The sequence below is a fragment of the Corvus moneduloides genome, chromosome 2, assembly GCF_009650955.1.
Source record: "Corvus moneduloides isolate bCorMon1 chromosome 2, bCorMon1.pri, whole genome shotgun sequence".
Classification (NCBI taxonomy): domain Eukaryota; kingdom Metazoa; phylum Chordata; class Aves; order Passeriformes; family Corvidae; genus Corvus; species Corvus moneduloides.
In genome coordinates this window covers 48642786-48658084 of record NC_045477.1, presented here as the reverse complement: position 1 = coordinate 48658084, position 15299 = coordinate 48642786, and the positions used below count along the sequence as shown (strand labels likewise).

Here is a 15299-nt window from a genome sequence, read left to right as displayed (position 1 = left end):
GCACAGGAGAGCATGTCATCAGAAAGAGGAATTAACATCTGCACGCAGGTGTTCAATAATGTGCTGAACTGTACACTCCATTAAATGCTAATTAGGAGTGTGTTTGAGCAGGTGATCAAAGCAGAAATGTAACAATTCTATTCAGCTATTGGCTCTGTTACAGCGTTGTTTCCAGAATGGCTTCCAAATTGCCTTTGTAATTGCTCTGTGATGATTCCCTTTAACCCTCTCCCCTTCCTTCTCCTTTAAGTACTCACTGAAGAAGTAGTTTGGAGAACACCATTTTTAATGCGTTGCCTAAAAGGAGTGGGATGACTCCCTCTGAATAATATGACTATTAACTATTGCAGAAAGGCAGACACGCCTGAGTAATTACATTTTGTCTCCTGCTCCAGGAAGGTAGCAGGGCAAGGTGTACCTCAGCAGCTGGCACACCTTGCTCAGCCTAATGTCTCTGCAGGTTCAGGTGTTCTCCCTGCAGAACTAGAAAACCCTTTAATCCCACCTATTTCATTATACTTTTCTCTTTGTGGGAGGGGAGTTTTGCCTGAACAAGACATTTAAGGTGTGTGTACCTTGTGCAGCAGACAAAAAGCTTATCTTGTTCTGCCATTACAGCATTTTTTTGTATTTATCTACCCAATGTTAGATTTCCAATATTAAAATATTGCTCTACTTGTGCTCAAGTAGTGCTCGTTTCTGCACACAGATGTACCTTGTACTTTAAGTCAATAAACCCCCATAGGTTATCCCTCACTGTAAGGTAGTAGGGATTCTCAGGAAATTTCTCAGGAATCCCATGTCACAGGACAGAGTGTGCACACTGAGTAAAAAGATGCCTTTGCTGCAAAGACCTTGCAGTGCACTGTTGGCTCCAAGACCTGTTTGCTCCAATATTTATGTATGTGCTTAACTTCACACCCTCGAGTACTGTCACTGCAAGCTGGCGACTGACACACAGTGCCTAAGTTAGATGCTTTTATTTTTGAAGGACTGTTGCCTATGGCCTCCTTTAATAGCAACCATTAGGTTGTGTGGATACTTCTTTCAATTTATTTTCCAGGCAGTATTTCAGTTACAAAAATCTAAACATACCTCAATGAATTCCATTGCTTTTAAATGCAGATATAGTTTCAAGCTTTGTGATTGATACAATCAATTTGCATAACTTCCCTCTGCTTCATTCAGGCCAGTAACAGGAGACTGGCCAAATAAAATAATTTCCATAGTTTTCTCTAAGCAAATTATTTTTTTTTTTTTTTAAAGTAGAAAAATTGCTCAATTAATGTGAATTTTTGAAATGTGGAAAGACCCACATCATTAAAAATTGCCTGTTCTTTGTTTTCTGTTACAATTACTTTGCTTGAACCAACTCTTGCTACTAATAAACCTTTTGTTAGCTAGCTAGCTAACTAGAAAGGTTGATGGAAAGATTCTCTTCTGATGTTCACCCCAGCAAGGAAACATAGAAGAGTCGAGGAAATCTGTCCGGGGCAAAAAGCAATGTTCTGAGGTTTTTTAAAGCTTATGCAGAGCTATTAAATTTTGAGATGGTAGCCAAAAGACAGTAGAGACACAATGAAAAATATAATTAAAAGTAATTAGAAAAAAAAATTAGTCTTTGTTAAATGATTGAGAAACTGCTTTGCCGGGGCTATCCTACTGCAGCCAATGCTGCTGCTCTGTAGCAGACACAGTCCCAGGCTGGGCAGCCCCCAGGTGTTCAGTGGATATAGAATAGGACAGCCCAGTGGGACACTGGTCCTGAAGTGCCCAGCAGCCTCCTTGGCCTCTTTTCTGCCACTCTGGAGCTGTTCTTTGTGTCCTGGATTTGTCTCAGGCTGGGCTGTCAACAGAGGTGTATGGGAGCAGACAGCAGCAGGGTTTGCTGAGGATCTCCAGAGCCAGGCAGGCTGGGATTCACCTAAACCAGATCAGCTCTGAGGCTGCAGAACAAGCGTCTGCATGCCAGGAACGTGCTTGATGTTAATGGTTCTTGACCTGAATCTCTTCAGTAGATTTTGTTTATCTTAAACTGACCTGGCAGAGATGGCCAAGAAAGGCATGTGGGACACTGCTATTGCTCACTGGAAGCACTGCTTGCTCAGTACTTGTGCAGTGTTGTTTGGGGCCAGTTTCTCTGGCGGAACAACATTTCTATGTGGGCAGCTCAAGAGAGATCTTCAAGCTCTGCCCAAGGTTTGACTGATTGGCCCTTCAGAAGTTGCAAACAGTAACACTGAAATATTACCATGAGTGTTTTAACTCTCCCATCACCCTGATGCCTCACTCTTTCCTTGAGCTTTGTTTAGCCTCAAACTGAATGCTTTATTATTATTTTACAACCCTGGCATCGCATCAGTCTGTGTTTTTTTTGCTTTTTTTTTTTTTTTTTTTTTTTTTTTTTTTTTTTTTTTCTCTCCACGTGTTTGCTTGAGGGAGAGAGAAGTATAACAGTATTATGGAGTTGCTCACAAAAAAAAAGTAGTTGGGGAAACTGGTACATGATTCTCTGCTCTCCTGACTGCAGTGTCAAGATATGAACTCTACTTGGTGGTAAAACCACCTAATGGTGGGATTGGAGATGAAGGGCTGAATACATGAAGTATCTGGGAGGAAAAAAAAATAGAGGTTTTCCTTGAAACTTCTGCAGAGATACAGAAAGACTGAAACTATCATAATGACAGTGCATGGGCAGACTCCCAGCAGCTTCAGTGAAAGAGGAGGCAGGCCATGTGTGCATAGCAGTCTAATTGCATTTCTGCATTGTTTATGTCAGGGTATTAATAAGGGATTGAAAGGCAGAATCATTAGGATGTGCTTGGATAGATGATCAGGGGGAACCAGATTTGGAACATCAGTGAGGTATGTAAAATGAACAAGTAGAGAACAAATGTTAATTGTACTTAATTAGGAATGTACTGAACCACCCAAATTTAATTGTTGGATGTCTGCAAATGTTGATGCCCATTAGTTTGTCCACAGTGACTGGTTTTGTTCCCCGTGCCACCTTCTATTTTCAGGAAGGGAAAGTCTGAGTCTTTGGAGCTGGTATAAGTAGGTCAAATGCCATTAACAAACAGGTAGTTCTAAAATGCCTTTGTTTAATTTGGCAGGTGGCTGGATCCTCAGCTCTACATTCACACTGGCTGAGGGTCTGGCTGGTGGTCTTTGTGCCTTCCACCCTGTGTTACAAGAAAATCTTACAGTAATCTAGTAATGTAAAGGTACTTATGGGTACACCAAAAATCACACTAGCTATTCCCTTATTTTGGTGTAGTAGGGGAAATAAATTAGTGTAAATAAAAGTCACACACTGTGGTTTTTTACATAACCTTAAAAAAATGCACTGGAACTGTCATGAGTGTACATTGCAGCAGCATGGACTTCCAGGAAATTTGAAGCCAAAGGGAAGAGAGGAGTGAAACAGCATGTGATCTGCTTCAGCCTGAATAAGCAGTATGCTCAAATATCTCATTCTGCACTTTCGCTGGGAGCCAAAAGCTAATGCTTGCTTGTGAACACATTCTTTCCTCTGAGTAGAGCTGTATCCTTGTTTTCAGTCATTATTATGGTATTTAAAAATATTTTTTTAATATTTTGATTGCAAAATGCTGTTTGAATCAGACCTGGCACATAGATATGTGCTTGTCAAATACATGCTTTACAGCAAGTACAGTTTACTCCTGTCTGTCCTCAGGGTTACACACTGATGAATTTATTCTGCAAGTATAAATTACTTCATTATGGGTCTTAGTTGAATCAGAACCTTAAGATTTCAAGTTTCAACACTGCTAGTTTCCAAATCACTTTAAATCAAATTTTAAAAGAAATTAAAAGAAGAAGCATTATATTTTTTAATTTGTCACTGATCAATCTTCAAACATTAGAACTACAGCAAGATCCAGATGGTCAGGGATGCTCTGCTTAGTATCACGCTTTTATTCTCAATTGCCTGTGTTGGGGTTTTTTTCACTTGCTCTTCCTTTTATTTTTTTCCCAGTTTCTTTCTTTTCTTCTTGTTGTGTTGTTCACAGGGTGGTCTCTTGGCTTTTCTATGTGCAGTCTGACACCTAGCCTTAAGGAAAAACACGTAAGGGTCACGTAGGTGGTGGGATGTTTCTGCTTGATCTTTTACTCCGTGTGGCCCAGCCCATAGGAAATAAAGTGTGTGACTGGCTGTACGTGGGGACTGCACGACGTGAGCGAGGCCCCGCACGCTGGCGGTGTCCGAGCCAGTGGGGCGTCCCAGTAGCCAGAAGCCTGCTCCTGCACTAGCAGGGGCTCCTGGCCAAAGGAAGGCATCAGATCAAACTCTGTGTGTGCTTAGGCGTGATTATGAATGGAGTACTATTACTGGATTGAGTACACCTTTTACAAAAATATACAAACTGTAGTTAGCATCCTCTTTCCTTTTATGTGTATGCCTTTCAAAAAGCCTTTGCAGAAGACTTTGAACAGACATGTGAGGTAGGATCGTGCTCAGAAAAAATATTCAGTTAAAAAATAGAAAACAGAGGTTAAGAGGGAACAACCAGTTCTTGCAGCTTAGGGAGGTGATCGGTGAAGTTTTTCAGGAGCTGCTGCTGGGGTCTGTACTTGTCAACATGTTCAGGAATAACCTGGAAAAGGTGGTAAGGAGGTGACAGAGATTGCTGATGATGCCAAGTTATTCAGGTTTGTAAGGATGAGGGGCTGATTGCAAAGAAATGCAGAACTCTATGAATCTGGGTATCTGAGTGAAAAGGTGGCAGGTGAAATTCACTGAAGATAAATGTGCATGATGTACATAGGAAAAAAACAATCTTGCTTCCGTATGTAAAATGCATGTTAAAAAGCTGTTGGCTGATCACTACTACTACAAAGAGAGATCTGAGTGTTGTGATAGATGGGTTTGTGAAAGTGAACACCACCATCATGAGCAGGTCAAAAAGAAAATCAAGTGTTAGGAATTACCAGGAAAGAAATAAAGACCGCAATACAGAACACCATGGTATCTCCACAAATCCATAAATTACTGACATCTTTTATACTATGAGCATTTCTGATCCTTTCATTTCAAAGGATGCAGCCAAACTGGGAAGTACACCAGGAATAGCATCAAAACGGATCAAAGGTATATCAGGGAATGAGAGGAATGTGTGAAAGATGAGTGGAGAGCAAGGTCAAGACTCTTGCAGACTGAAAAAGAGGTGACTTGGGAGCTACAGGATAGAGACCTACAGACTTGTGAAGGACTCAGGTCTGAGGATCAGTTGTGTATGTCTTTTCGAGTTCAACAGGTAGGGGCCATTAGATGAAGACAGGAGGAGCAGAATTTGGAACAAAAAAAGGATGTAGCAGTGGATAGCATATCTGTGAATCTCCTTGCCAGAGGATTTTGGGGGTTGGAAAACTTTCCACGTCTTGGAAGAGAAGTGTAGAAACAGTCTATACTGCGGGAAGTTCCTGAGCTGATAATAATTGGTGACTGGGGGAGTATTAGGAGGAAATATCTGAAGTTAGTCCCGCTCTTACTCATCCCCAACCATCTGCATATGGTCATTGTTGGGACAGGATATGGGGTAGATGGATCCTTGGTCTTACATGCATGTCTATCAGTATTTTCTCTTCCTGTTTTCCCTCTAATTAACTCCCCTCTCTCCTTAAAAATGTTTCCCTCCATTCTTTCTCATCCCTTCCTTGTTTTCTGCCTGCACTTAAGTCCCTCACTCCAGTCAGCCCAGAGTTTCTCCCAGACCCCTACTTGAAGAGAAGTTAAAAACAAATTATCTTAAAAAACACAACCTAAGTGGATCAACAGCTCCTCCGTCTCCTTTGCTTATCGCTGGAAAAAGGAAAGGGTGAGAGTTGTGCTTCCAGCTTGTCAGCAAGACGGGCAGTACGAAGGACTATGCAAATAGGCTGCTAAAGAGTTACTCCTTTCTAGAACCAAGAGGATCCAGTTAGGACAGCAAAGGAAAGAAAGGGAATTTTGGCATTATGAGAAGGAAGGTGTTGTGGATACATGGATCTTGGAATATTATAGATGTAAGGTTATGTCTAGAAGTTGAGTGAGCTATTAGAAGTGACTTGTGCAAGGAAAATAACTTACACTAAAAGGATCTGAACAGTATGTATTTATAGGGAACATAAACTGGAAATAAAAGAATTGAGTGCAGGGGTGGACAGTGTATGTAGAGGTTTTGTGGACTTTCCCTTTAGGATTCTGACTGTTCAACCAAATCGCAGGACGTTCTTACTTGCAGTACTACGGACTCTCAAGATCAAACACTTTTTTCCCCTGAAAGAAATTCTAGGTGCCTGTGGAAATGTGATGTGATTTCTGTAGTTCCAACCAACATCCTGCTTCTTTGTGCAGGACATGATTTTTGCTTTTGCACAGAGAAAGTGGAGGCTGACTCACAGTGACTTCATGGGAGATGAGAGTGATTACAGTTTAGTAAAGGAAGGAATAGAGGTGTACAACAAGGAAGGTAGGTTTGGCAGAAATATGATAGTATTCTGTGTCCATGAAGAATGTTAAGCAGTGTGAAGCAGAAAATTGAGGGTCAAGAAGCAAAATATAATTTTCTGATAAGACAAGGTGAGAAAATTTCAGATAACCTCAGTATGCGTAGGCACCTGAAAAAGACTTCCAAATGCTGTTTTGTTCCCTAGTGGTCAGAGGTCTCAAGTACTGACAAAGAAGTGGGAAGCAAAATGGGTTTTTTGGTGACCCTCAGCCTCATTTGCATTTTTTGTTGTGAGTAACTGTTGTTTCAGGGTGCCCAGGTGTCCTGTTATAGAAGTGATTTTTTTCCTGTGGAAATCTGAGTGTGGGCTGATGAAATATGTAAAGTAGGGGTACGTAACGTTGCTATTGATCTTACTGCTTCTTTTGAGATAGGTCAGATCAATCAGCTTTCCATGTAGCAAACTGGAATAGCTAAGGGCAAGCCATAATGTTTGGAAAGGATGAGTATGAAAGGGAAACACCATCCAATTATCTGGTTGCATATCAATAATAGCAAGAAAAGCAATGTGCAGCTATCAAATGCTTCCTTTTTCGACAGAGCCATGGAAGTACACGACAAAGCTCTAAGTGCCATCTACCCTGCTCTTTTCAAAGATACTCCCCAGGAGAATGAGGCTTTTGGGACATCAGGGATCTCCCCTAGAGAGTATAGGGGAGTTTCTCTCCAAATATCCCCCTCAATGGGATATTCTACATCCTACAAAACAGAAAACAACTCAGTCATCCCTCTGGCAACTGAGAAGTGCACCAGGGCCCCATCCCAGCCTAATTCATAGAGGCCACTTAGAAATCCTCCATCTGACCTGCAACTTGTCAGTGAATAATGTCTCAGCATGGTGTCCTTGATGACAAGTTGCACCCTCGCTGGAGACAGAGGAGTATTGTTGCTGCACTCTCGGAGTCATGAATGTGTCTGAAGTGAGATGGGCTGGTGAGGTCCCACCTGCTCTTGATGGGCAGGTGTTGACACTGTGATGGGAAGCTGTAGGGAACAGAGACAGTAGGAGGAGAGAGGAGAAGGAGACTGGGAGGGAAGGAACTTGCACCCCTTTCACTAGGATTGCTTGTTTGGTATCCTTTGCTAAGGTCCTAAATAAATATAAATAAACAGTGTAAAATATATCCAGTTCTTACCGCTTGTAGTTTTCCTCCTAGCCCCACTAACCCACATATTAGGGAAGGTTCTTGAGATGAGCTCCCAGCTGCAGTTTTGCCGGTAGTTCAACCTCTAACTGATTGGTTTTGACCTAGAGCAGGAACACCTGGACCATAGCTTCTTAGAATCACAGAATCACATGCACAGACAAAGCTGGCGGGGGGCCAGCACATGTTCTCCTTCCCCCACCCCCATAAAGCACGTTTTACAAACTGTACATGCTCCCTCCTACTATTTTTCCTCTCTGTTTCCTGCTTCAAATTGACTCAGTATTCCCAAGGGCACGTGGCTACACCAGCCCTGTACTACCAATCGCATGGCACTGGATGCTGAGACACAGAACAGGCATGGCCCAAGTCATTCATTTTTTGGTAACTTCCAAATAAAAATCAGTTCCTATGTATTCTTTACAATTCTAGGAGCTTCCAGAGTTCCTTTCTTAACATTAGTATCGTCACTATTGCCTCTTGAAAGATGTGAGTCAGCCCAACTTGAATTTGTAGGAACATTGCCCTGACGTTGCTAGGAATTGTTGCCCTAAAAAGAGGATAGATGCTGAGAAAAGTATGGTGACTGCCATTAATCCCTCTAAAAAATGAGCGCTGTTGGTGACAGGATGGTTTCCTCTCCCTCTCAACAAATAACTACCCCAGTGAATGAGAGCATGAGTGAGGCTGCCAGGGGCTTTGCCAAGAGGAATGCTTAGAGAGTTGAATGAGATGTTACACGAGGTAACAATTGCAATGGCCTCTGGAATCACACAGGAGAGCTTGGGAGGGAGAAGCTGGTAAGACAAGGAGACAGAAGATGAGTATTTTCCAACTGATGTGGACTGAGGCTCTTTCACTGGTATTTGTTGTTGCGCTGCTTGAACTGAAAACTGCAGTACTGTCTTTGGGACGGGGAAGATGTGTCTGGATAGGCTGGGTCTGGGGCTTTCAATCAGAACTGTCCTACTCAGGGTCAAACCATGCTATGAATAATGGGACAAATTGCTTACCTCAGCTCCCATGCTCTGCTGTAAATCAGTGAGGAGCTTTTCTTCTGAGACCAATAGTTTCAAAGGCAGGACTTTAGCTTGGAGCTGGTTTGTAGTTTGATTTCAGTGAAATACATCAAGATGACAAGAAATACACTCTTACCCTGGAAAATTTTCCCTGTTGGTAGTTATAAATACACCACACTATTGTGCTTGGCGTGCTGCATGCTAATAGACGCGAGGGCTCAGAAACTCATTAGGAAAGGGAGCAGGCCGTGGAGCGGAGCGAGGACAGTGTGAAGCGAAGGTTGATCACCACAGCCTTGTCCAGAATAGGCCATGGGAGTTTTCTTATCTCGCTTTGGCAGGAGGTGCTGCTAGCTTCCTGTGCGAAATCATGAGCATATGCTGCTTTCCTCTTGTTGTTTGGCTTCCTCCGCTACACAAGACGGTTCCCAGCACTGTGATTATCTTTGCATCTTCAAACATGGCACACTCTGCTTCCTCAAGGGCTTGATGTATTCTTGAGTAGCAGGCTGGCTCCCCTCCCCCCATCCACTTCTCCAGGGCCCCTGTGGGTGCCAACTCCACACATCACAGACCTTTTATAAAGCTGGACTTACTTCTGGTTGCATAAGCCACCCCCAGCCTCTGCAAATTCACGTAAATTCACGGAGCTCTGGGCGATGAGCAGGTCTGACAGCAGAACTCGCCCTACCACAGGCAGAGCCACTCTCACCCCTCTTTCTCCCTGTGCTGGGCTTCTCTGAAAACCTTACAGAGAATTAGTGGCTCCTGTTTTTACAAAAGAATAGCCTTTTTCTCAGGCTCTTGACACAAAGGCCGATGAGTGCCTGTGCGGGCGCACACCTGCAAATGTGCACGCCAGCACGCATGCAGGCACATGGGAAAAACTACTTAGGGCGTGATAAACCTGAGAGCTCTGCTTTCACCAGCGCTCGACTAAGGCAGCAGAGTCTGATTACCTCGCTCCAAGGTTGTGTAACTTCTAGAAACTTAAGTTTGTACACAGCCCGTTAGCACTTGTTATGTGGGATCTCTACACGTGCAGATTTGCACCCACAAAGTAGAAATATGAAAGGGTCTGCAGGGACACAGGTGAAAGAAGTGCTTAGAAATGTGCTGGCAGATATCAGCTTGTTTATCAATCCCTGCACACACTACGTGCTTTTTCATTAACCTGGCGGTAACCCTGCTGTAAGATTTCCTGAAGATGCAAAGCACTGAGGCTCATCCCACAACAAAACACTTCAGGAATTCACGTGCTCTGGAGATATCTGGAGTAAGATTAAAGTATCTAAAATTCAGTAGGATTCCCTGGAAACACAGACAGTTCTTGCTAAAAATGCAATGGCCTTGTTATTTTACTGCGTGGGCAGTTTGAAGAAATTGGTGATTTCCTTGAAATCAGAAAAATATGTAGCTGATGTTATGTGAGGACACATGCTATGAAACATCAATCGAGTTAACTGGAAGATGATTGCCTATTTTGGTTCCAGCCAGCATAGATTTTTGTGTTTTCAGTTTTCTCTTTTTCTCTCCAAGCATCTGTGCTTAACACAAACATTTGGTTTGATGATTACATCTAAGTTCAGCAGAACCTTTTCTCTTTCTGCTACAAAATGCCAGTTGTTAGAAGGTGAGGTCACATTAAGAGTCAGGACTCCTGACTAATTTTTCCCTTCCCCATCTCTACCTGATGCTGCTGGCTTAGGCAGTGTTCTTCACATGGCACTCCAGGCAGCAGTAAGAGGTGGGATGACTTGGAGTACTAACCTGAGTAGCCAGCTCAGAATAGTGGACACAGCTCATGTGCTGTCCCTGAGCTATTTTAGTGTATTTGAGGTTAAAGTGAAGGGATTTGGCAGCTGATGAGAGAAAGCATCTGGTTCTGCACCCAAAGGGATGAGTCTGAGTTTTGTCCTAGACTCTGCCTGGCAGCTGTGCTGCAACTGATCTGCAAACATTTGTTGGTCCAGCAGCCAGTGGAGCTGAAGTAGTGTGTACAACAGTACTCACATCTCCAGCTGTGTGCTGTTGGATGTAGTATTTTCAGCTTGATTGTGACTCCTTTTTTATTAAAACCATGGACAACAGCTATGACATGTATTCGATTTTCTACTCTAATTGCATTAACATTGTAATCGCCAGTTCGGATATAGAATGGAATGTGACGTCAGTAGAGTTCACATATGTGCCTCCAGGGCCAATCAAGCACTTTACATGTGTTTTTCTTGTTATTGTGGTGCTATTGTAGTTATGATGGTGGTTTGCTTTCTGGTATTAATGAGTAATCAGCACCTCATTGTGCTAAGCATCAACAAAGACATAACACTGTCCTCATCCCTTAGACATGGCACACTAAATGTATATGGTCTTTTTAAGGAATTGTGAGGAAGAGTATAATAATAGCAACTGAGTCTGGAGGCTCCAGAGCTGTAAGAAAGGAAATTGGTGATGCTTTTCTGAGTTGCACAAAGAGCTTCTGAATATGCATTATGCCTTCTCTCTGTCCTTTACCAATGTATGTTTCTCTGTAAGGACTTCTATGTTAAAGAGTACAAAATTTCAGCAATGTAACAAAGAAACATAAATGCATTCCGTGGGGATAGGAAAAAAAATTAGGAGGCACTTTTTGACACAGGTGAAGTGAGATTTTGTTGTCTCTATTTTCCTGTACAGATTACATCCAGTCACAAAGATGTGCATTTGATACTGCCTGTGTGCCTGGCATCGTAAATTGGGTTCTGATATCTTCTATGGCGTGAAAATGTTACCAGCTTAGCCAAATTATCATGCCTTTTGCGTTGTATTCTTGTTACAGAACCAGATTTCTTAAAGCATTAAATGTGCAAAGTAAATGGCATCTACCTTTCTGAATAATTTTAACCATTTTTTCTCCTCTGAATGCAACAAGTGCCCATACTAATGCAGCTGTTTTTCATCCACCCTGGCCTCAACAATCATGTATTAGAAGCTGGCTTTTAAACCAAGTCTGAAAGAAGTGTAGATAGCCGTGCTATTGCTCCCTGTCCTCTCTCCATGCATGAATCTCCACTGCCTTCTCCTGGGGTTTTTTTGTCTTTTCTGACACACTGATCCTTTCAATGCACATTGTGAAATTTGGGCAGCCCAAGCTAGTTTCCATGTCATTATTTCTTTAAGCTGTAATATCTGCTCAGACGTTGGCCAGTTTGACGCAAAGCTGCACAATTAAAAACAAGCGTGTAAAGTTGGTGTACCATTGATATTCTAAACGACACAAATTTTAAGCAAACTGCAGAGTTGGCTGAAGGGAAATGAACCTCATTCTTTGGTCAGGATTGCATCACATTCTATTTTCCAGTCACTGGGCTTTAAAGTTCATTTCTCCAAACAACTGTTATACAAACCAGAACTATTTGATTACAGATACTACAGCCGTTATCTTTCAAATCCAAGAAACACAGTGTATTTGAAAGAACTTCATGCAGCTGAAGGGTTAATCTCTGCCAGTGAAGCTGGAACTGAACAAGCAACAACTAAATTCTGGATGAAAAACTGAACTAGATATTCTCAAAGAAGAACAGAGTCAGGCAGCACATAAGAAGCATTCCAATGTGTTTATTTCCATGTGTACCAAATCAGACTTTAAGAAAAAAATTAGTTCTACCATGACCACACCTGAATGTTCTGATTACAAGCCAATTTGTTGCATAAGGCAAAACCATTTTTTCTCTGGGACTTCCATTCATTAAGAAGAATTTTACTTTTTTTCCAGTTAAATGATCATTTAAATCCCTTTGCAATCTAGGTACGTTAAGTTTAGTTTAACTTTGTTTTGTTAATTTGCAGGATTATGCTTATTTTTACCATGTGTCTTGTAATCATTGAACCTCAGTATTAATATCTTGGCATTTTGTAAACAGAACTAAAAAAAAAAAAATTCAGAAGTAAAAACTGGCATCGTTTTTTGTTAAAACAAAAAGAACCTGCACAGAGTAAAAGAGCATCCAATGCATTATGGAATGGATCTTGGAACAAATATAAAAATAGTATGAACTCATGTTTTGGCAATGTCTGAAAACAGGAGCTTTGGAATTGGGATGTTGGTCTTGTACAGCCCTATATTTAGGCTCTGACTATAAATTCTGACCTCTGAGTTTGCAGTGGGTTAACTGTGAACACTGATGCCAGAGAGCAAATATTCAAGGAGGGGCTGTGGAAGTGAATCTGATTATCAGGCTCCAAACCTCAAGATTTAATGAGAAGTAATTATGCTTGCCTGGTCATCACAGCACCTGTAGTTTTCCTGACTAATCACTGTTTTCAAAACAATTGCTTTGTTTTATGTGTTCAATTTCTATCACCAAATCAGTTAAATTTCAATTTTTATTGTCTTCAGGCATGGATTTTGCTTTCATACTGAAGGATCTTTCATCCTGAAAGCTGGCAGCCACGTAGGAAACAGGATCCAGAGCATCTCTGAGCGAACGGCTGTAATAGAGGGCAAAAATAAGGTATGCTTTCTAGGAGCAGATAACTTTTCTGTGTGACAGCATGTGTTGAAAAGGCACTGTAAGATGCTTTGAGAACAAGGTAACAGAGAAGAAGCCAGTATTTTGATATTGTTTGGATTTGAGGACCTGCATACATGCAGATAACTTTTATACTTGGTATTTATCTGCTGAGAGGCAGAGATGTATTTTTTTCTGGAGGCAGTCATATTAAGGTAAGTGACATACCAAGAGAGTGTATCAGCGGGATTCACTGTATCTGCTCTCTTAGTCATAGCCTGAAGTATCTTGGGGTACCTCAGGAGCACAGGGGCAGGGTTCCAGGCCATCTTTGCTTCATTTTGTGCAATTGCACAATTTCATGTTGTTTTTTCTATGAGAATTATACTATTTACTCTCATCAGTGAGTTTATTCACAGATGTGGTCCTAGATGATTAGATGGCCAAGTCTTTTTTGGAATAATTTCTGAAGAGCCAAGAGAATCCAGATTACAGAAGCAAAGTTTAAGAGAGATCTCAGTCAGAGACAGCAAGATGGGATTTATCCCAGCAGTGTTGATCATCTAAATTTTAGGTGTTAGTCTAAGTCAAGCATCCCTTTATGGGCCATGGGGAGATGCAGATAATTCCAAAGGGCGTGTGGACCTGTAGTCTATTGGTGTCTAATATGGAAGAGAAAGCCAATGAGATTACCTTGCCAAGGGCTAAGGAAGGCTGTCCATCAGTTAAAGCCTTCAAATCAAGGATACCCTAGATCAGCTGCACTTCCCTGGGATAGACATGAGACTGATTTGGTGTGGTTGGGTGGTCTGTGCTTCTGAGCAGCTCAGGTGAAGATGTACAATGCTATGACACTGTCACAGAGTCTGTTCTCACAGGTTAGTTTGGTTTGTGACAATAATACCTAAAGAGATTATAAATTTTAAAGCCTATCTTACTCTAGGCCTTTCACTTTTAGTGACACCAAAATGCTTTTTGTAATTCTAAGGGCACTGGGGTTATAGGTCTCTTTTCCTTGATGGCTTTTCAGTTTCCTGAATATGAAAATGGGTATAAACTGTCGTTACTCTCATGTCAAGGCCCTTTCACACACCGCAGAATAAACAGGGTTTTACATGCAGCCAAGAATCAGATCTGGGACTGCATTTTCTCCTGCTGTTATATTATTTAGAAAGTATCACAGGTGTTCATGGCACCATTCCAGCACATGGGAACAGCCTGGATCCCAGTGAGACATTTGCCCTATTTAGCTGTCCAGCTCTACGTGCTTAAAGATCAAGGCGAAGATGGGAGCAAACAGTTTCCTAGGGTGGACTATCATAGGAATGCACACGAAAAGTGAAACATAAGGAGGGATTTGAAGGAGGAAAGGGAAATCATTTCAGGCACAGGAAGACACCGTCTATGCCAAAGGGGGAATGATGAACAAGATGCAAAGAATCAGTTATTTTCCAGGAGTCATATAGCCGTGCTGTGGGTGCAGTCCTACCTGTTCACAGGGTGCAGAAGGAGCTGTCTAATGACCAGATCTCATTCTCCTTGTGTACCATGTATTTTGGAGACAGTGGAAGAGGAGTGGCTAAAATGTCAAAGCAACTTCCAGTCAACAGCAAATAAATTTCTCCCTGGAGGAAGATGCTAATAATGGGTCCTTGCAGCAGAACTGCAAGTCTTTGGCAAGCAGCCCTTTTTGAAAAATGTGCCCAGAAATGAACCAAGGAATGGTCTTTGCATGGAAGGACTTGCAGTGAAACTTACTGGTCCTCCCTGGTATTCCTTGTCTTTTTGCTATTTAGTTCAACTAAGAAAGGTCTGCCTTGTTTTGCCTTGTTCCTCCTGGTCTCTATGGGGAGCGGGAGGTTGGTGAAACAATCTCTTTACTCAGCTTTTTCACAGCTTTTCTAAAGTTTCTCTACATCTGCTGCTCTTCCGTAGCTTTTCAAGCACAGCTGGATTGCTATTGTAAGTAAAAAATGCTCTCTATGCCCAGGCTCCTGGCCAAGCTGAGAGTTGCATGATTAGTGCACATACAGCTGCTCTAGAGCATCCAAGATTGTTCTTTTAAATTCCTGGGAGTCTATGGCTTTTTACTCTTTGCAGCCCAAGACTCACTCTCAGTCTCCCTGAGCA

At 42.0% G+C, this 15299-nt stretch overlaps 1 protein-coding gene across 2 annotated transcripts in view; it reads left to right on the top strand.

Moving 5' to 3' along the window:
- FLT1 (fms related receptor tyrosine kinase 1) overlaps positions 1 to 15299 on the top strand; it is a 108010-nt gene that overhangs the window by 39124 nt on the left and 53587 nt on the right. For both annotated transcript variants that reach the window (XM_032099505.1, XM_032099503.1), the window contains exon 11: positions 13058 to 13172. In XM_032099505.1, coding sequence (XP_031955396.1) covers positions 13058 to 13172 — 115 coding nt within the window. The remainder of the gene's footprint in view (positions 1 to 13057; positions 13173 to 15299) is intronic.